Source organism: Bufo gargarizans, chromosome 6 (genome assembly GCF_014858855.1).
Source record: "Bufo gargarizans isolate SCDJY-AF-19 chromosome 6, ASM1485885v1, whole genome shotgun sequence".
Classification (NCBI taxonomy): Eukaryota; Metazoa; Chordata; class Amphibia; order Anura; family Bufonidae; genus Bufo; species Bufo gargarizans.
This window is the reverse complement of record NC_058085.1, coordinates 366,127,747-366,149,080: the sequence shown is the minus strand read 5'-3', so window position 1 is coordinate 366,149,080 and position 21,334 is coordinate 366,127,747. Positions and strand designations below refer to the sequence as shown.

The following is a 21,334-nucleotide window of genomic DNA, read 5'->3' as shown; positions in this document are numbered from 1 at the left end:
ATTTTTTAGCGGGAATTTCTGAGAGATTTTGCATTTTTTTGCTGGCAACTTTTGCAGTGTTTTTTAAGAGCATCTGTCAGCAATGTGGACTCATATGAACATGGGACCAGCAAAGATGCCTTCAGCTGCCAAGTGCACATGTAACAGGTCAGCCAGTGTCATAAGTACAAAACTGCTGACAGATGCCCTTTAAGGCAAAAACAAGTTCCAGATGCTTCAAAATAATCTATGGTAAATATCTAATGCAGATCAAATACATTTTTTTTGTAGTGTCTTTTTTCAGTGTTTAGTTTTCTGGATCAATGAAATTTTTTCCAAATTGCAGCATGTTCTGTGTTTGTAATTTTTTCTTTCATTGCCCGGTGTTTTCTTCCATAGAACTCCATTGGGTTTTGTGGCTGCTACAAAAAAAATGCATGTCTAATGTGTATTTCCTTTTTAATGTTTTTGCATTACATTTTTTTAATTAAGGTTTTTATCCCAAACAGCTCTACAGAGAAAGTGACATCAAAGGGGGGCATAAACTTTTCTCTAAGAAAAATGCAGGGCATGCAAAAAGTGTTATAAAACAAAATATCCTTAGTGTAACCAAAGTGTTTAGGAGGCCATCATTTCTACCAGCATGCTGTTCCTGTGTAACTGTCTCTAGGAGAGAAAATGACACTGTAACATACTTAATAGATTCTCCATAATAGATGTTTCTCTTTCTTTTCCAGATTGGATTCCATCATCATTATTTTCCAGGAAAACAGAGAAATGTAAGTTTTGCCATCAGAAAATAATACATTATTTCACTACATTTTCCACAAATTGTCCAGATTCTGGGTGGCTACAATGTGCCTCATCCTCTCTGAAAATAAAATGCATGATATAAATTTGCTGAATAATTTGACAGATTTAAGAAGCCACGCTGCACGTCAAGATAAGTGTAGACTTAATTGTAGAAACTTTCCGCACCGTGTAAATACAATTTTTTTGAAAAAAAAAGGTCATCCACTTTGCTGCTGCTGTAAATGATGGGGACATTCCGCATACAGTTCCTTCATGATGATTTATAAGCCGACTGTGCTCATTTTATAAAATCATTTTTATATCTACAAGTGTCAACATGTAAACCAAAATGGATGAACTTCATGATATATTTGATTTTATGGAGAATATTAAGACTTTTAGAATTGTTGACATTTTCCTTTAAAAAACAAGTTCAGTTTTATGGTGCCATAGTAGACCAAAAAAGCTTGTAAAAGCGTACCTACTAAAAAAGATAGATAGATAATAATAATCCTAACATTTGTATAGCGCTTTTCTCCTGTTGGACTCAAAGCGCTCAAGAGCTGCAGCCACTAAGGGCGCGCTCAATGGGCCACCCTGCAGTTTTAGAAAGTACACGAGCCAGGATTCGAACCCTGGTCTCCCATATCAAAAGCAGATCCCTTAACCAGTACACAATCCAGCCACTGGATAGATGGATAGATGGATAGATGGATAGATGGATAGATGGATAGATGGATAGATGGATAGATGGATAGATGGATAGATGGATAGATGGATAGATGGATAGATGGATAGATGGATGGATAGATAGATAGATATAAACCCATTGGCCAGTGATAGGCACTACCCCTCCTCTAAGCTCTGCTCCGTCTTCGCAAATCACTTAAAAAAAGGCAATAAGTCAAAAATGATGGTGAAAATGTGGCATGCGTTATAATTTGTGACTTTTTAAGGCCACAAAAAACATTAATAAAAGCCCCTTGATGTCAGTATAATATATAAATTGTGCATAAAAAATTTGTAAAATATATATATATATATATATATATATAACAAAAAAGAAGATTCGGCGGCACCAGTACCCTGGCTAAGGTGCTATGTCCAAGGGAATGAGCTTCAACCTTCTTATATATGTAGAAAACGGGTCAGCACTCCAAGACTTGAAGAGAATAGATAACTTTATTCACCCATGTGAAAAATAATAGCAACGTTTCAGCTCACAACTGAGCCTTTCTCAATTTTTCACATGGGTGAATAAAGTTATCTATTCTCTTCAAGTCTTGGAGTGCTGTCCCGTTTTCTACATATATATATATATATATATATATACAGGGGAGCACCCAGGAACCTTGTCTACAGGGGTCCGTAAAGAAAAAAAAAGTGTTGTGCGGTGCGCTATGCGTGCCTTGCAAAAGTTTTGGCCCAGCCCATTTTTCTAAGGCCAACCTACAAATAAAAATAATAGGCCACTCCCAACAAACACTGTACAGCTGAAATGATATTGTTTAGGATGAAGGTAAGAGTCTCATCCTCATCCTACACAGAGACACTGCACTCAATACTCATGGCCCCAACATAAAGCTCCTGTACTCACACTCACACTGCCCCCCCACTTAGCTCTGTGGCGGGAGCTGTTGCAGTTTCATTTCCTCCCTCCTAGTCCTGAAGACGCCAAAAGAGGAGTGGAGGAGGAGTTGTGCGATATTTAAGGTGTGTAGGTCCAGGTAGAGGAGCCCGACTCTACACATCATACATGTACAAATTATGTGTAGAGCTAGGCCTTTTATGTGCTTAATTGAGGAAGCAGGAGTTTATTAAAGCAAAGAAGTGGAATGTTCTAGAACGGCCGAGTCACCGGATCTGAACCCAATAGAGCATTTCACTTATTAAAGACTGAACTTCAGAAAGAAAGGCCCAGAAACAAACAGCAACTGAAAACCGCGTCAGTAAAGGCCGAGCATTAAAAGGAGGAAACACAGCATCTTAAGATCTCCATGAGGTCAAGACTTCAGGCAGTCATTGCCAACAAAGAGTTTTCAACCAAGTATTAAAAATTAACATTTATTTACAATTATTTAATTTGTCCAATTACTTTTGAGCCCCTGAAATAAAGGGATTGAGTATTAAAAATGTTTTAGTTCCTCACATTTTTATGCAATTATTTTGTTCAACCGTCTGAATTAAAGCTGAAAGTCTGAACTTCAACTGTATCTGAATTGTGTCCAAAATCCATTGTGGTGATGTGGAGATTAGAAACATGTTGTCTCTGTCCAAATATATATGGACTGGACCTAACTGTGTGTATATATATATATATATATATATATATATATAAAAAATGTAAAAATCGGGCAGCACTCCAGCGGATAAAATTGAAAAAATAACTTTATTTACCGATAAGGCAGATGCGACGTTTCGGCTCTACGCAGGAGCCTTCCTCAAGCGCTTGAGGAAGGCTCCTGCGTAGAGCCGAAACGTCGCGTCTGCCTTATGGGTAAATAAAGTTATTTTTTCAATTTTATCCGCTGGAGTGCTGCCCGATTTTTACATTTTGCATTTAACTGGATTGGCTTATATCTTTTGCACCCTTCATCCGTTTTTCCATATGTGATGGTGCTGCCATTTTTTCTTTTTATATATATATATATATATATATATATACAGGGCTTTTTTTTCTCAGTGAAAAGGGGGTGGAACTCACCCCCCCTCCCCTGGCCACGCCCCTACCCACCCCTAGGACCACCCCTAAAACCGCCCCTTTAGAGAACAGGGATGCAAGTAAAATCTCCATCTCGCCATGTTCACGGAGAATAATAACTTAAAATCTTATTATCCTCCCTGCACAGGGCAGAATGGAGATTTCACAAGTAGAAAGACCGTGAAATCTCCATACCCCTGAGGGCGCATGCTCGGTTGGGTGCACGTGCTGTGTCCCTGCGCGTAGGGGCGTGCAAACTGGAAGTCACGTGGCGGGAGTAGGAAAATTTTATAGTTCGGTTAAAATTTTACAACATCGGCGCAGCCTGGCCCCATCCTTCCTTCAAGTAGTGTGCCTGCCTTGCCTGCCAGTGACACTAGTTGCCAGTTGCCACGCCGGCACAGCCGGGCCCCATCCTAAGTTCCCCCAACTTGGGAGAACTTAGGATGGGGCCCGGCTGTGCCGGCCATGTGTGGACTAGGGCACTGGCAGGCAGTGGCACACTACTTGGGGGAAGGATGGGGCCCGGCTGCGCCGGCCATGTGTGGGCTAGAGCACTGGCAGGCAAGGCAGACAGTGGCACAAGGGGGGCCCGCCGCCCCAAGTAGTGTGCCAGTGCCCCTGCCTGCCTTGCCTAGTGCCACCATGCCATTGCCAGTGACGGTCGTGACAGCCAGGCTGCCAGTGCCCGCAGCCGCCGCCGCCCTAGTCCACAGATGGGCAGCGCAGCCTGGCTTGGCCCCTTCCTTCCCTGTTCCTGTTCCCCTAATTGGCCAATTCAATCTTTTTTAATTTAAAAATGAAAAATTACCTTTTTCCTTTTCCTGCCTGGTGCCGCTCTGACTCCTGCTCGTGCCGACACCCCACGACACTAAACTGCCGCCCGCGCCTCCAGCAGCTGCCCTGCCTGTCAGTGGAGCTGGAGGCGGGGGGTCCCGGGTCTGGGGCCGCAGACAGGCTGCAATGGAGTCGGCCAGGGGGCGGGGTTTGGGGCCATTGTAGAATTGGCGTCTCCTCGGCTCTTTTACTCTCTCTGCCGCTGTCAGTGGTGGGCAGGAGCTGGAGGTGCCGGAGGCTGCAGGGCCAGGGACTGAGAGGCGAGCAATCATGATTGTAAACTGTCTAAGTAAGCAGCGGCGCAGCCTAAGCAGCGGGCCGGCTGGGCCCAGTAACTAAAGGGGGGCCGGGCGAGTCGGAGAAAATAGGTGGCGGAACGCCGTTCCGGGGCGTTCCCCCAGAAAAAAAAGCCCTGTATATATATATATATTTATATATATTAACTAACATATATGTATATAATATCGAAATAATACATTTGCGTATGGGGCGCATGACACATCAGTTTTTTTATGGATCCGTGTGCAGATTCTATTCTCGTCCATTTTTGCACATGAGAATAGTCCTTTCTATTGATGGGATTGGGAGGAAAACCAAATGCACATGGAGGCTGTCCGTTTTTAATAGATCATTTTTTTGCAGACCGAAAAACTAATACAAACATGTGCATGAGGCTTAAATGATAGGTGTATGCATAACTTATAAACAGTGCATTGCACAAACTAATTATGTACAGTACATTAAGGCACTTGGATTTTTTTTTTTTTATTGTGACCTTTACTTTCCAGACTGTTCCATTAGGCAGCAAGTTTCCCAGTTCCATCAAGGCTGGCACCGTGGTCATTATCAATGGATCTATCCCACCATTAGCTGACAGGTTTGGTATTGTTTTCATATATATTTTATTATTTCATTAAAAAGAATATTCTACAGGTAGCCTTATATGGTTAAAAGCAAAAAAAATACTTTGATATAATTTGGTCATTGTGGCCATGTCCTCCGTCTCAGATGATAATCTGGAAGTGCTGGTGGTAAGAATACACTCTTTCGCCAGCAAGAAGTAATGCTGTATCTACAGTGTATACCGTATGTATATATATTCAGGCTGCAAACAGGTCAATGATTCGCTAAGTGGTAACATTTCATTTGTTATAATAAACGTGTAAGGGCTTCCTTCATTAAAGGCTATGTACACCTTTTGGGGGCATTTATTTTTTTTTCATTATTGCATAATTTTTTGCAGTTGCTCTTTTTTTGAAATATGGAATCCTTTTCTGCGTACAGAGCTGAGATGCCCTATGGATTTTCCGTCATTTGGGGAGCTTACAGACTCCTTACCTCTGCTGTCTGACATTATAAACACTTATTATAGCTCAGTTCTTATCTTACTGATAAGAATATGGCTTAAATAAGTTTTTATGACCGCTTAATAGTTTAGAGATAAGGTTTATTAGAGACACAAATTGAAAGTAAAAGTACCAGTTACAGTCAGAAAAACAGTTAACCCCTTGTGACAAAATGGCTCAATATTTTTAAAGGGTTTCTGTCACCTGAAAAATGGGTATTAAGCTGGCTGACATGAGCGATGTGCTAATGTCAGCTGAACATAACTATATTAGTGCCATCTCGCTGCCTGAAGCCTTTATTGAGAAAAACAAACTTTTGTAATATGCTAATTAGCCTCTAGGAGCGGGGTGGGGGGGGGGGGCGCGTTGCACCTGCTACTAGAGGCTCAGTTTGCCCACCTCTTTTCACGTCCTTCTTATCTTGATTGACAGGGCCAGGGCAGCGGTGCTCTCCCCCCACAGTCAGATGAGTTCAGTATTTGGCGCAGGCGCAGTGAAGGAAGGATGCTAGGCAGCTGCTGGCTATCTCACTGCGCCTGCGCCGATTACTGAACGCCACGAGATTTACACTGCAGACATGGCCAGTGGGAGGAGAGCAGCGCTCTCCTGGCCCTGTCGATCAAGAGAAGAAGAGCGTGAAAATAGGTGGGCAAATGGAGCCTCTAGGAGCAGGTGCAACGCCCCCCCCCCCCCCCGCTCCTAGAGGCTAATTAGCATATTGTAAAAGTGTGTTTTTCTCAATAAAGGCTTCAGGCATTGAGATGGCGCTAGTATAGTTATGGTCAGCTGACATTAGCACATCGCTCCTGTCAGCCAGCTTAATACCCATTTTTCAAGTGACAGAAACCCTTTAATAAAGGCCAATTGAAAATATGATTTTTAGCCAAAAATTTGTCAAATGCAATCATATAAAAAAAATTGCAAAAGTGTACATAGCCTTTAATTGTAATATTTTCCCTTGACTTCTCCCTTTAACACGGGGCCCGCAGGTTTTCTCAGTATTGAACTAACTCAGTGATGGCAGTCTTGCTCTCTCTCATAGAGGGCTCTGGCTTATTGATTACAACACCTCTCTTCAGAGATGCACTAAGCTTGGCAGTTACTCATCTTTACCAGAGGCAGTTACACTTCTTGGCAGATGCACTATAATTGGCGGTTAGAAAAAACGATATTTCATTCTCAGATTTCCTAAGGCCAAAAACAACACTTGAAGCCAGACAAAGGCTGAGTTTCCTGATCATAAGTACATACAGTAAATGGGTTACTATAAAACATGGATTATAACAGATACAATGCATTCTGAAAGTTCTGTTCAATTCTGGGGCCTACCATTTCTCTTAATCAACTTTGAAATGTTTCTTCTCCAAGCATAATTAGTACATAATATTCGCTATATTGCTATATATTAGTTTTTTAAATATTCTTAATATTCTAAATAAAGAATATATAGCAATATAGCAAATATTATGTAGTAAGTCAGTTATAATATCTGACACTGGAAAAGCTGGGTAATAACTCAGTGTAGATTGTGAGTTATTACCCAGCTTTCCCAGTGTCAGATTTCATCCTAGTGTAGAGTGCGAATATTCTAATCGCAAATTTTCCATGCAAAAGGCTAATAAGCTTGTCATAAGAATCAGTATAATATTCTTGTCATAAGACTATGAAAACCAATAGAGGGCTCTATTGAGTTATGAACAGCGCCCTCTATTGGTTTCATAGTCTTCTGACAGGAATATTAGACTTGTCATAAGACTGTAAAACCAATAGATGGCGCTGTTAATAACTCAATAGCGCCCTCTATTGGTTTTTATAGTCTTATGACAGCTGAAAAACAAGGCAGATTCTGCTTGTCTTTCCCATATGCCCATGTTCATTCAAATTAGTTTTTACATGACAAAACTGTATAGAAAGGTTATTGAATATTATGTTAGGACAATCGGAAAACTTTTTGTCGCCCTAATGATATTGATCTAGGTGTGCAGGTCCACCTAAGCCATCCAACAGATGCAAAATAACTTCGAGGTTTACTGGTTCTCAGTCAGATGAGAGCTGGTTTGGAGTATCTCATAGTGCATAAGGCTACCATGGTAAGGTATGCTGGCTGTTATCTGTCTCATGGAGAGATGGATGGCTTGCACATACCTGGCTTTTGGCATATAGCCTTTGTGTGGTTGTCTATTGTATGTTGTACATAATAGGAGTCTAAGACGCATCCAGCTATCCTCTTAAAGGGATTCTGTCACCTCTTTTTACCCTATAGAGATGTGGACATGCAGGGCTAGATCGCTGAGTGGTTTTATTGAGTGTAAAAAATGATTTTATATATATATGTAAATCAGCCTGGTAAGGAGCCCAAGGGGCTGCACTGACCGTTCTGGAGCCCAGCACCGCCTGTATACAGGAATCTTCTCCTTGCTCACAAAGTCAGATCATCGTAATATTGCGGTACGCAAGCTCGCGCATGCGCAGTTCATTCCCTGAGGCTGATGCCAGCACGGGGAAGGAACACTATGCCGGCACTCGCTGCCAAAGGGGCTTCAGCTAAGTCCTGAGTAAAGGGGCTGAATACTTATGTCAATGCAAGATTAAAATTTTTCCTTTTCAATAAATTATCAAAGATTTAAAACATTCTATTCTGTAAGTGCAGAATGATGGGGGGGGTTCTGGAATTTTTGTTTATTTTAGCACAAGACCCAACAAAATGTGAAAAAAGTAAAAGGGTCTCCAGACTTTCCGAATGCACTGCATGGGATTGATTACATTTTCCATTTCAATTGACAAATCACAGAGAGCTGACATTTAGGCCTCTTTCACACGGGCGTCAGTTTTTTTGCCCGGATAAGAGCCGGGTGCATTGCGGGAAAATGCTAAATTTTCCCGTGTGAGTGCAAAACATTGTAATGCGTTGCACTCGCGTGAGAAAAATCGCGCATGTTTGGTACCCAAACCCGAACTTCTTCACAGAAGTTCGGGCTTGGGATTGATGTTCTGAAGATTGTATTATTTTCCCTTATAACATAGTTATAAGGGAAAATAATAGCATTCTGACTACAGAATGTATAGTACAATAGTGCTGGAAGGGTTAAAAAAATAAAAAAGTTAACTCACCTTATCCTCTTGTTCGCGTAGTTCCCGGTCTGTTCTTTGCTAGCTGTGGGCTAAATGACCTGTGGTGACATCAGATCACATGCTCCAATCACATGGTCCATCACCATGGTGATGGAGCTTGTGATCTGACATCACCACAGGTCCTTTAGCCCAAGCCCACAGCTAGCAAAGAACAGACCGGGAACTACGCGAACAAGAGGATAAGGTGAGTTAACTTTTTTATTTTTTTAACCCTTCCAACACTATTATACTATGCATTCTGTAGTCAGAATGCTATTATTTTCCCTTATAACCATGTTATAAGGGAAAATAATACAGTGAATAGACTGTCACCCAGAACCCATGCGTGAAAATCGCACCACATCCGCACTTGCTTGCGGATGCTTGCGATTTTCACGCAACCCCATTCACTTCTATGGGGCCTGCGTTGTGTGGATTATCGCACCGCAACGCACAAAGAGGAGCATGCTGCGATTTTCACGCAACGCATAAGTGATGCGTGAAAATCACCGCTCATGTGAACAGCCCCATAGAAATGAATGGGTCAGGATTCAGTGCGGGTGCAATGCGTTCAACTCACGCATCGCACCCGCGCGGAATACTCGCTCGTGTGAAAGGGGCCTTAGTTGCTGTAGTTTTTTTTTATTATTATCTACAAATGAATTTATTTCTCTGAGAAATGGCATCAGTCCAGGTAATTTAATAGCTTGATTCACATGATTAAATCATAACATATAGCAGTCAGGATTTTGCTTCTGTATCTGAAGGCCAAAAACCAAGAACATGTTCAAAAACACTGAAAGGTGTAAATCTCTCCATGATCGTCTTTTTTTGTATCTTCCATTGAACATGTTCTGTTCCTCTAATCTGTAAACTATTGTATTCATGATGGCTGATAATTTTTCCTTTTAGGTTTGATGTGAATTTCCGGACTGGTGATGCACAGAGGAGTGATATTGCCTACCAGTTTAATCCTCGTTTGGAGGAAGGACAAGTTATTAGCAATGGAAGGAAAAATAACATTTGGCTGCAGAGTGAAGCGAAGTCCGAGATGCCATTTGCTAGGGAAAAACCTTTCGAACTCCGGTTCCTAGTTACAGATGAGTCTTATAAAGTAGGTTTAAGGAAAGCAACATTATCTGATTTATTTTCTTTTTTATGCTAGTTTTTAATATTTTCTCCTTTCTCTAGGATATCATGATTGTGATTTGATGTGAGCCCTAATGTTTACCACACACATATTTTTATTACTTTACATGCTAACGTGAGGCTTGATATCTTATAATTTGTCTTATAAAATGATCTCCTTTAACATGCGCCTCCAATGATATAGACAGACACTTACAGGAGTCAGCACAATGAAGTACTTTCCAAGCAAATTTGCTTCTGAATAACAGTACAGGCTGGCTGATCATACTGTAACTGTGTATCAGCGTCTTGTTTTGTCTCCTCCTGTATTCAGTAGGCAAGCCAGTGATGTAGGGTTCAATGTGACTCTACTGGATATGGGAGGCCGTTGGATCACCAGAGGCCAACCAATGGGAACTCCCGTGATCCTAATCTTAATGAAGTTAATGAAGAAGTGGACCACAATGCACACTACTGCTCCATCAAGAAGAGGGACCAGAGCACCTCTTCGGATCAAGTGTCTCCATAGGGTTGATCCCCCATTATATGTCACATGATAAATCACATATCTTTGTGGGATAGCCTCTTTAATGCACAGTTGCACACAGATGTATGCCAGCTAACATGAAAGCAGGATTGCTTGTGTGCATGAGCTCTAAAAGGTTTCCCAATGGTGGGAAAGCAGAATCAGAGACTACAGTTAAGCGAAACGATTGATATTTGGCTTGGTTTTGATTCTCAGAATTTTTGAACAGTTTTGGTTCGGACCCGAATCGATTTAACCCAAACCAAATTGGCTCCAATTGCTCTGAAAATTGGTATACAACGTATTTTCTAAGAAAAATATGATGGGTTTGAAATTGTTCATGCTGCATTTGTCCCTGCTGACAAACTTTGTGGCATGTCCGAAGAGCTTCAGCACCTAACAGGCCTCTTGGGTGATCTGCCACTGACTGACCTTCGAAGTAACACTTTCTCCCTGCTGCCGAAGCGGTTTGGTGCATGACAAAATCATTCATGGCTTTCCATTGTCCGTACAGACGCTCTAGTAAGTGCAATGTTGAATTCCAGTTAGAACATTGCATATTAAGCAGTGTAGTGGCAGGCCATTCTGTCGCTGCTAGTCCAGGGGTGCGCTACTTGCCATGTAAGAATGGCTCGAATGCTTGGACAGTCTACTGGATATTGCCAGCACGTTGCGCAAGCCAGGGTACTTTTTTCAAAAACGTTGCACTATTAGCTTAATGACATGCAACATCACAGGAACATGTGTTATTTCCTCCAGATTCAGGCCGGCCATGCTATTTCAGCTATGGTTGTTGACCACCTTGTCATTGGAGTGGATGATGTGACAGCTAGCGGGATGTTTGCTGCTTTATCTACTTTAGCAACTGCTCACCTTTGTGGCTATTCTCTCCAAGGTCCAACACTAGATGTCAACGCCTGACTTGACACATGTTATAGGAAGGAAAAGGGGGGGGGGAGTAGGAGCAGCGTTGTGCTCTGCTGGTGTTTGGGATCGGAGGGTGTTTAAGGAGGATGAGGTGGAGGAGGCAGATTAATGCCTGCTTGGCGTAAGTCTGGCATGTTTATGTCACGTAGTGATGTGGGAGGGAACACCACACCGAAAACAGGAGGGAAGGGAAAAGGAACTAGGCCTCAAGGCAAGGGAAAAATAAACGGACACCACCAATGGAAACCCTAATCCTAGCCCTGACTCGGACCTAGAGGGTAGGAATGTTCATACACTGGAATCTAAGACCCTGGAAACCCTGAATAGCCCTGGAGTAGTGTCTGGACTTGAGACGGCCTGTTCCTTCCAATATGAAAGAACCAGCGTCTCCATGAGGCCTAGTAACAAAAGACAGAGGGGAAACAACAAAATATGAACAAAATTATGTATCCTCAGGATGAAGATACAGTTAGATGCTGCATCCAGGGCATGGGAGCAATGTCTCCCTGCACCGCCTTTCCATCTGATCGGCTTCAGGCCTAGTGCCTGTACCCTATTAGAGGCTGGCACAGGTGCCACAATGTGCAATCGTCATTGCACCACCTGAGCATGCAGCCCAGTAAACAGGCCAGAAGAGGCCTGCACCACATTACTGACAGACACATGGAAGTAAGTATTTGAGGTTATTCATTTTTGTTTGGCACTATGCTGGCGGCACTAAATAGGGGAATTATGTACTATCACACCTTATGTGGAGCACTGTGGGGACATATGATCTACTCTTTTTTTTTGTACTGGCACCAAGAAGGGGGCATTGTTTGTACTGGCACACAGAAGGGAGCATTTTTGTAGTTGCAAGCATTATAAGAGGGCATTTTTGTACTAGAAAACATTATTAGGGGGTATTTTTGGCACTGGAACGCATTGTAAGGAACATTTTTTTCCCTGGCACACCTTATAAGTGGGTATTTTTGTATTATTATAAAGGGGTATTTGTGCACCAGCACACATTCTAAGGGGTTATTTTTGTATTGGCACACATTACGGGGAGCACTATGGACACAACTGGCTCTACTGGGGGTATTTTGTGTACTGGCACCTAGAAGGGAGTATGTTTTTGTACTGGCACACAGAAGGGGGATTTTTGTACTGGCATTCATTATAGGGGGCATTTTTGCAGTGGCACACATAAGGGGGCATTTTCTTATTTGCAAACATTATAAGGAGGTATTTGTTTGCATTGGTGCACATTATAAAGGGACATGATTTGCACTGGCACACATTATATGGGTGTATTTTTGTACTAGCATGGGCATAATGGGGGCATTATTACTTAACACTAAGTGCACTCTGGTACATAATTATTTCTATTGGTATTACTGGGGGGGGGATGGCACAGTATTAGCTTAGTACATTTACTTTTGGAGACACTATATTTAAGGCACTATTATTGTCAGGGGCAGTATTTGCCATGCACAGTCATTTTTTAGGGCACAGTGTGCCAATAATTATTGAAGGAGGCATTATGTCACGAGGGTATCGAGAACCACGCCTGACTTTGTTATACCCGGGGTCAGGAAGTCGCAGCGGTTGGCTGCACGCTCTATTTAAGATAGGGCTGTTTTCCTTATGGTAGCTTTCTGAGTTTGCTTTGCAAACCCTTTTGGCTCACTCAGGGATCCGTAGCTCCTTCTCCTCAGCTGTTCCTTGTCCAGCACTCCCAAACCTCCTTATATTCCCCTCTCACACTTCTCTGGTTGCCAGAGATAGAGCTTCCTGCCTGGACATCTATCCTGACCCACTGGAGCTGTGTTGCTGCGTTCTCTGACTGTTGATTCAGAACGCTACCCTCCGGATCCCTGTTGGACCTTTGTGGACTGCTGTGGTCGTCCACCTGGGTGTTTGTGTTTGTCTGTATTTGTCTGTCCTCTCCCTGGTGTTTCCCTCTTAGTGCAGTGGTGCGGACTAGCGATCCCACCGGCCCGTTCACTATCTAGGGCTCATTTCAGGGAAAGCCAGGGTTTAGGCACGTGATCGCCGCACGGGTGAGGAACCCGTCTAGGGACGTCAGGGCAGTCAGGTGCCAGCCGCAAGGTGAGTTAGGGGTCACCACCTTTCCCTCTCCCTTGGGCAGGGCTTTCCCTGTTTTCCTCCCTGTGCGTGACACCGGTCATTCCATTATCTCTGGCCCTTATTTTGTGTAGGTTAAAAAAATAATAATTTTTTTTTACCTACTTAGAATCCAGTATGGATCAAATTGCTGCTCTGTCCAAACAATTTCATGGCCTGTCTTTGGAGGTGGTAGGATTGAAGGCGTCGGTCCTCCAGCAACAGCAGCAATTACAACTGACCGCAAGCCCAGCGGTTGCTACTGGTAACCAGGTTGTTGCGGAACCCAAGGTCCCTCTCCCTGACAGATTTTCTGGGGGAAGGGACAAGTTTTTGACATTCCGTGAGGCCTGTAAGTTATATTTTAAACTGCGCCCTTACTCCTCTGGTAATGAAGATCAGCGGGTGGGGGTTGTTATTTCCCTGCTGCAGGGGGACCCGCAGTCCTGGGCGTTCTCTTTACCTACTGATTCCCAGGCTCTTCGGTCAGTGGATGAGTTTTTCGGGGCCTTGGGTCTCATATATGACGACCCTGACCGAGTAGCACTGGCTGAATCAAGATTACGGAGACTCTTACAAGGAGAACGGCCGGTAGAGGAGTATTGCTCTGAATTCCGTAGGTGGGCTACGGATACCCAATGGAACGACCCGGCTCTCAGGAGTCAGTTCTGCTCTGGGTTATCCGAAAGGGTTAAGGATGCGCTTGCATTATATGAGACCCCCTTTTCCCTTGATGCGGTTATGTCCCTTTCTATCCGTATAGAGAGACGCCTTAGGGACAGGTTGAAAGAACCGGAGAAATTGGTAACTCCTCCCAAGCAGCAGTTAGTCTGTACGGACTTAGACGAGCCTATGCAGCTAGGAGGAACTACTCGTCAGGTCCGTCCTCCTGAGGCTCGCCGTAGGCGTGGGGTTTGTTTTTTTTGTGGGGAGAGGGGTCATTTCATTAATGTCTGTCCTTCTTTCCTCAGAAACAAAAGACCGTCGGAAAAACTACTAACCCCAGGCTGTGTGGAGGATGTCAGCCGGGGGGTATACGTCTCCTCCATACGTACATCGCAATTTGTGTTGCCAGCGGTTATTATTTTTGGTGATAAGACGGAGACTATTTCTTTCTTTTTAGACAGTGGAGCAGGGGTAAATTTGATAGATGCCCATTTTGCCCGCACTTTGGGTTTGTCTCTCTGTACGTTACAGAGACCCATTCCCATATTCGCTATTGATTCTGCTCCCCTGTCTCAGAGAAACCTCACCCACATTGTTCATAATTTACACCTTCGGGTAGGGGACCACCATAACGAGATGCTTTCAGGTTATGTTCTGGAGGGGCTTCCCACTCCGGTGGTGCTGGGTCTTCCCTGGTTGGTAGCGCACAATCCAGTAGTGGATTGGCAGGCCAGGGAGATATTGGAGTGGAGTGAGCAGTGCAGAGAAAATTGCTTAAATAGCAATTGCTTAGTCGCCTCCATAACTACCCTACCTACATTTATTTCTGATTTTGAGGATGTTTTTTCTGAAAAGGGTTGTCAGAAGTTACCACCTCATCGTCCTTATGATTGCCCGGTTAACCTTATTCCCGGCGCAAAATTACCCAAGACCAGGTTATATAATCTTTCGGGTCCAGAGAGACAAGCCATGAAAGATTATATCTCCGAGAGCTTGGCTAAGGGACACATCAGGCCCTCTTCTTCACCCGTGGCTGCAGGGTTTTTCTTTGTTAAAAAGAAAGATGGGGGCCTGCGTCCTTGCTTGGATTTTCGCGAATTAAATCGGATAACCATCCGAGACCCATACCCTCTTCCTCTCATTCCTGACCTGTTTAATCAGATTGCGGGTGCTAGGTGGTTCTCCAAACTTGATCTTAGGGGGGCCTACAATCTGATTCGTATTAAGGAGGGGGATGAGTGGAAGACAGCGTTTAACACCCCTGAGGGGCATTATGAAAATCTAGTTATGCCTTTCGGTCTGACCAATGCTCCTGCCGTCTTTCAACATTTCGTTAATGACATTTTTAGTCATCTAATCGGCAGGTTTGTGGTAATATACCTAGATGATATTTTAATTTATTCGTCTGATCTGAAAACACATGAGGTGCATGTCAGACAAGTACTGCAGGTCCTACGGACGAATGAATTATATGCTAAGATTGAAAAATGTGTCTTCGCCGTTCAGGAAATACAATTCCTGGGTTATTTTTTATCTGCTTCAGGTTTCCGTATGGATCCTAGGAAGGTCCAGGCAATTTTAGATTGGGATCTTCCTGAGAACCTCAAAGCACTACAACGGTTCTTGGGCTTCGCGAATTTCTATAGGAAATTCATTAAAAATTATTCACTTATTGTAAAACCGCTTACTGACATGACTAGGAAGGGGTCTGATTTTTCTAAATGGTCTGACGCCGCTAAAGTTGCTTTTTCCTCTCTAAAAGAGAGGTTTACCTCAGCACCTGTACTAGTCCAACCTGATGTCTCTCAGCCTTTTATTGTTGAAGTCGATGCGTCAGAGGTGGGAGTGGGGGCGGTGCTGTCTCAGGGTCCGTCTCCTGGCAAATGGCGTCCTTGTGCTTTCTTTTCGAAAAAACTATCTGCAGCAGAAAAGAACTACGATATTGGCAATAGGGAACTATTAGCTATTAAACTTGCGTTTGAGGAGTGGCGTCACTTCTTAGAGGGGGCAGTCCACCCCGTCACTGTGATTACGGACCACAAAAATCTCCTGTACCTCGAATCAGCTAAGCGTCTCACCCCTAGACAGGCTAGGTGGTCGCTATTTTTTACCAGGTTTAACTTTGTGATTACCTATCGTCCTGGGGCAAAGAACACCAAGGCTGATGCACTATCTCGTTGTTTCCCTGGAGGGGGTAATGTGAGTGATCCGGTGCCCATTCTACAAAGAGGAGTGGTTGTCTCTGCGGTACACTCTGTTTTGGAGGGGAAGGTGTTAGAGGCCCAGGGGGACGCCCCGGTCTCTTGCCCCTCAGAGAAATTGTTTGTACCGTTGAACCTACGTTTCGAATTATTAAAGGAACATCATAATTCGGCACTTGCTGGGCACCCGGGTAGTAAAGCAACCTTGGAGCTATTGTCTCGTCGTTTTTGGTGGCCAAGGTTGCGTCAGGATGTATTGGATTTTGTGTCTTCTTGTTCTACCTGTGCGCGCGCAAAAGTTTCACATACACGTCCTGCAGGGTCTCTATTACCACTCGTCATTCCCAATAGACCGTGGACACATCTGTCAATGGATTTTATCACTGACTTACCTTTGTCTGCGGGTAAAACAGTTATTTTGGTAGTAGTGGACAGGTTTAGCAAAATGGTACACTTCATTGCGTTACCCGCACTACCTAATGCTAAGACTCTTGCTCAGGTATTCGTCAGTGAAATCGTGAAGCTTCACGGGGTCCCCTCCGATGTTGTTTCGGATCGGGGTACCCAGTTTATTTCTAAATTTTGGAAAGCTTTTTGTTCCCGTTTGGGGGTACACTTGTCCTTTTCCTCAGCTTTCCATCCTCAGTCGAATGGACAGACTGAGCGTACCAACCAAAACCTTGAGACATATCTAAGATGTTTTGTGTCTGAAAACCAAGAGTTGTGGTCATCATATTTACCGTTAGCTGAGTTTGCCATAAATAATCGTCGTCAGGAATCCACTGGCAAGTCACCATTTCTTGGTGCATATGGTTTTCATCCCCAATTCTGTACTTTCAAAGAGGGGGGGTCTTCTGGGGTTCCCGAAGAGGAACGTTTTTCGTCATCTCTTTCATCGGTATGGCAGAAGGTGCAAGCTAACTTGAAAAATATGGGAGGTAAATACAAATGCATGGCTGATAAGAGACGGTCGCCAGGTCCGGACCTAGGAGTGAATGACTATGTGTGGTTGTCTACTAGGAATATTAAATTGAAGGTTCCCTCTTGGAAACTGGGTCCTAGGTTTATTGGCCCTTACAAAATTGTAGCCATCATCAACCCCGTGGCTTTTCGCCTGGAGTTACCTCAGACTTTTAAAATTCATAATGTTTTTCATAAGTCGTTACTCAAAAAATATGTTCCACCTCTAGAACCATCACCGCTGCCACCCCCTCCTGTTGTCGTGGATGGTAATCTAGAATTTCAGATATCCAAAATTGTTAATTCTCGTCGGGTCCGCCGCTCTCTTCAATATCTGGTGCATTGGAGAGGTTACGGTCCCGAGGAAAGAATGTGGGTTCCTGCGTCTGAGGTAAACGCCGACAGGTTAGTTCGGGTTTTTCATGCCTCTCATCCTGAGAGACCTGGTCCTGAGTGTCCGGAGGCCCCTCGTAGAGAGGGGGGTACTGTCACGAGGGTATCGAGAACCACGCCTGACTCCGTTATACCCGGGGTCAGGAAGTCGCAGCGGTTGGCTGCACGCTCTATTTAAGATAGGGCTGTTTTCCTTATGGTAGCTTTCTGAGTTTGCTTTGCAAACCCTTTTGGCTCACTCAGGGATCCGTAGCTCCTTCTCCTCAGCTGTTCCTTGTCCAGCACTCCCAAACCTCCTTATATTCCCCTCTCACACTTCTCTGGTTGCCAGAGATAGAGCTTCCTGCCTGGACATCTATCCTGACCCACTGGAGCTGTGTTGCTGCGTTCTCTGACTGTTGATTCAGAACGCTACCCTCCGGATCCCTGTTGGACCTTTGTGGACTGCTGTGGTCGTCCACCTGGGTGTTTGTGTTTGTCTGTATTTGTCTGTCCTCTCCCTGGTGTTTCCCTCTTAGTGCAGTGGTGCGGACTAGCGATCCCACCGGCCCGTTCACTATCTAGGGCTCATTTCAGGGAAAGCCAGGGTTTAGGCACGTGATCGCCGCACGGGTGAGGAACCCGTCTAGGGACGTCAGGGCAGTCAGGTGCCAGCCGCAAGGTGAGTTAGGGGTCACCACCTTTCCCTCTCCCTTGGGCAGGGCTTTCCCTGTTTTCCTCCCTGTGCGTGACACCGGTCATTACACATTATCTGCGTGATACTAGTATTTTCAGGGAGGATTATCTATTTCTGCAGTATAGTATTGGGAAGCACCATAGGCACAGTATTGGGGGGGGGTGGCAGGATGAGTTGTTCAGAAGATGGGAGGATGTTGGGAACGTAGTAAACTAAGATGTCTGCTTAGCAAACTCCACAAAGGCAAGAGTTGTCAGAAAGAAATCATCATGGCGGTCTGGTCTGAATGGAGAAGATGAGGAAAGAGAACATCTACATCAGAGGAGACATCACTGGATGTAAGAGGTATGTGGCACTGCATTAGCCTGTACATTTGTAGCGCTGCATGCAATGTTTTCCAAGTATGTCTTTAACAGTAGAGCTAGAGGGAAGGGGTTGGGTTGAAAATTTTGCATGGGAAGCTGCCAGTTCAACTTTAGCCTCAGGCAGCCAAAAGGCTAGGTGCACCCCAGCAACAGAGCTACGCCCTTGCTTGTATTGCAATTTTTCACAAAAACTGTCTGGAGATGCCATGACACAGATTTTGGACTAGTATTTCATGTTTTCATTCAGAGATTTAAAACACTACCTTTTGTATTGTAACACACATGTTGCACACATGTATAGCTATTTCCCCACACCAAAAAAAATAATAATATAATAATAATTAAACTGTCAGGAGATGTTTTACATGTGTTGTTTCATTGTTTGAGCTTCTTCCTCCGCCTCCCACCAGAAATTGGGTGAAAACAAAAATGTTTTTGCATGTAGCTGCTTTTGAGGTTCTTCAGCAGCTGCAGCTGTGTCATAAGCCAGTAATTGCAGTTAGAAGGCACTGCCAGACAGACCTAGCCCCAGCTCCTCACTTCTCTCTACCTGGCTGACAGCTCTCCCTGCCTTTCCCTATTCTACACAGTTCTTCTTCTTTCTAGTCTTACCCTTCGCTGTCCCTCAGATCATTTTCTGTCAGACGCTGCATAGACCCATCCACCCTCATTCACAGCCCAACACAGAATGACGTTCTGCCCATTCTACAAGGGCAACTCAATGCCTGCTGCAGCACTGATTGGCTCATCCATGCTATCTGTCTGGGTAATGTGAGCATCCTTCTACTTTCTACCCCATGCTTTTTCCCAACACGTGCAGTAAAATGTTGCTTTGTGCCATTTTATTGGATTCGTCTGAAGCAAACCTGAAAAGATTCGGTTTTGTCTGGTCGAACCCTCTTTGTTACGAACTCATTCACTTGTCGAGCAGAGACAATTCTCTGGAACTAAAGCTCAACTTCACTGGGCAGCATACATCACACACTACTGTAGGCAGCAGGGCTTGAATATCACAAATAGTTTCTTGATAGGAGATGTCTACTCACTGAACGGCTATCACAGTTATCCTCTAGCTACTGGCTATCTTTAGTGGTTAGATACTTAGGAGCACACCTCACTCACCTGGTCTGAGCCCTTCTGCTCAGGATGCAATGCACACATGGGAATAGGACTAACATATAAGCAGTCCCTGGACAAATTCCTTGTGGGTCACTTACACACATGGTGGCAGTGCCTCTACCTTTTTTTTTACCAGTATGGGATTTGGAGGCTACCAACCCCTACACTAAAAGGGAACCTGTCATCAACTTTATGCTGCCCATACTAACGGCAGCATAAAGTAGAGACAGGTGAGTTGATTTCAGCGGTCTGTCATTTAAAGGTTAAAAGTAAGTGGTTGCCAAGAACCAACATCACATTCATTGCAGACTGGGCATTGAATAGAGTCATGGCCACCTCATGGTTATTCATGAAGTCCTGTTCTCCCGCACACCTGCTGGTGACTGACAGTCTTCTACCTAGTTTTCTCCCTTTCTCTCTAGGAGAGAACTGTCAGTCATCAGCAGATGAACGGGGGGAGAGCAGGAGATTATGAATAACCAGGACTCAGGTAGATTTGACTCTTTTTCCAGGCCTGGGCTGCAATGATTATGATGCTGGTTCTCGGCAACCACTTACCTTTAGCTCATGAGTTACACCCCGCTAAAATCAGCATTTCTGTTACTATTTTATGTTGCCCTCAGTGAGGTTGGCATAACGTTGATGACGGGTTCCTTTTAAGTTCTCCCCACTTGGGAAACTCAGCACCTATGCACTCTCATGCTCCAACATGGTATGGCCTCTTCTGCATCTCTGTTCCACAGTGTTTGTGGCAGAACATGCCATAGAATTGGGAATTCAGTTTGGACTGCCATATTTCTTCCTTTCAGATACAATTACAGAAACGTCCGTGACTATTTTGTTGATCCCACTTAGCCTCTTCCTTCTTCTAAAATGGTTCTCTCTTCCAGGTTTATGTGAATGGAAATTACTTTTTGGATTACAATTACAAAATTCCTCTGAACCAGGTCAACACTTTAGCAATAATGGGCTGTGTTATCCTAAATAGAGTTGAGATACAAGCAGAAGCGGTAAGCCAACATTGTACGGTCAAGTGTAGTGCATTATTCAGAAGTAACAGTCTGTCATTCTTTTCTAGTCTGGATTCCATCATCTTTATTTCCAAGGTGAACACATCCCAAAGGTAAGTTTAACCATTAAGTGGATTTTTCATGGGGTCAAAATGGACTAAAAAAAATAAATAAAAAATAAGTGAAACTCTCCTCACCGCTCCAGGTCACAGCCGGTCTCCCTTTCCTGGTTCCTCTCAACACACTCTAAATGATCACTGGTTTTACTTGACTTACAACCCCTGTAGCAGAATGGTTATTTTCAAAATGGCTTAAAACATGTTACTATATACACACATAGGGGCTCATTTATGAAGCCAGGTACGCCAGTTTTTTTTGTCTATAAAAGTACATTGTTGCCACGGGTTTTTTACGACTTTTGTGTCTCTTCACTAATTCCTTATAAATTCCATTTTTGAGACAAGAATGTCAGATTAAACCAGGATTAT

The 21,334-nt window shown here is 43.8% G+C and overlaps 1 protein-coding gene across 1 annotated transcript in view; it reads left to right on the top strand.

Moving 5' to 3' along the window:
• LOC122942239 (galectin-9-like) overlaps window positions 1-21,334 on the top strand; it is a gene marked incomplete at its 3' end in the record, with an annotated part of 42,187 nt that overhangs the window by 14,006 nt on the left and 6,847 nt on the right. The window contains exons 5-9 of the mRNA XM_044299742.1: window positions 717-758; window positions 5,098-5,186; window positions 9,679-9,880; window positions 20,727-20,846; window positions 20,915-20,959. Of these exons, the coding sequence (XP_044155677.1) occupies window positions 717-758; window positions 5,098-5,186; window positions 9,679-9,880; window positions 20,727-20,846; window positions 20,915-20,959 (498 nt within the window). The remainder of the gene's footprint in view (window positions 1-716; window positions 759-5,097; window positions 5,187-9,678; window positions 9,881-20,726; window positions 20,847-20,914; window positions 20,960-21,334) is intronic.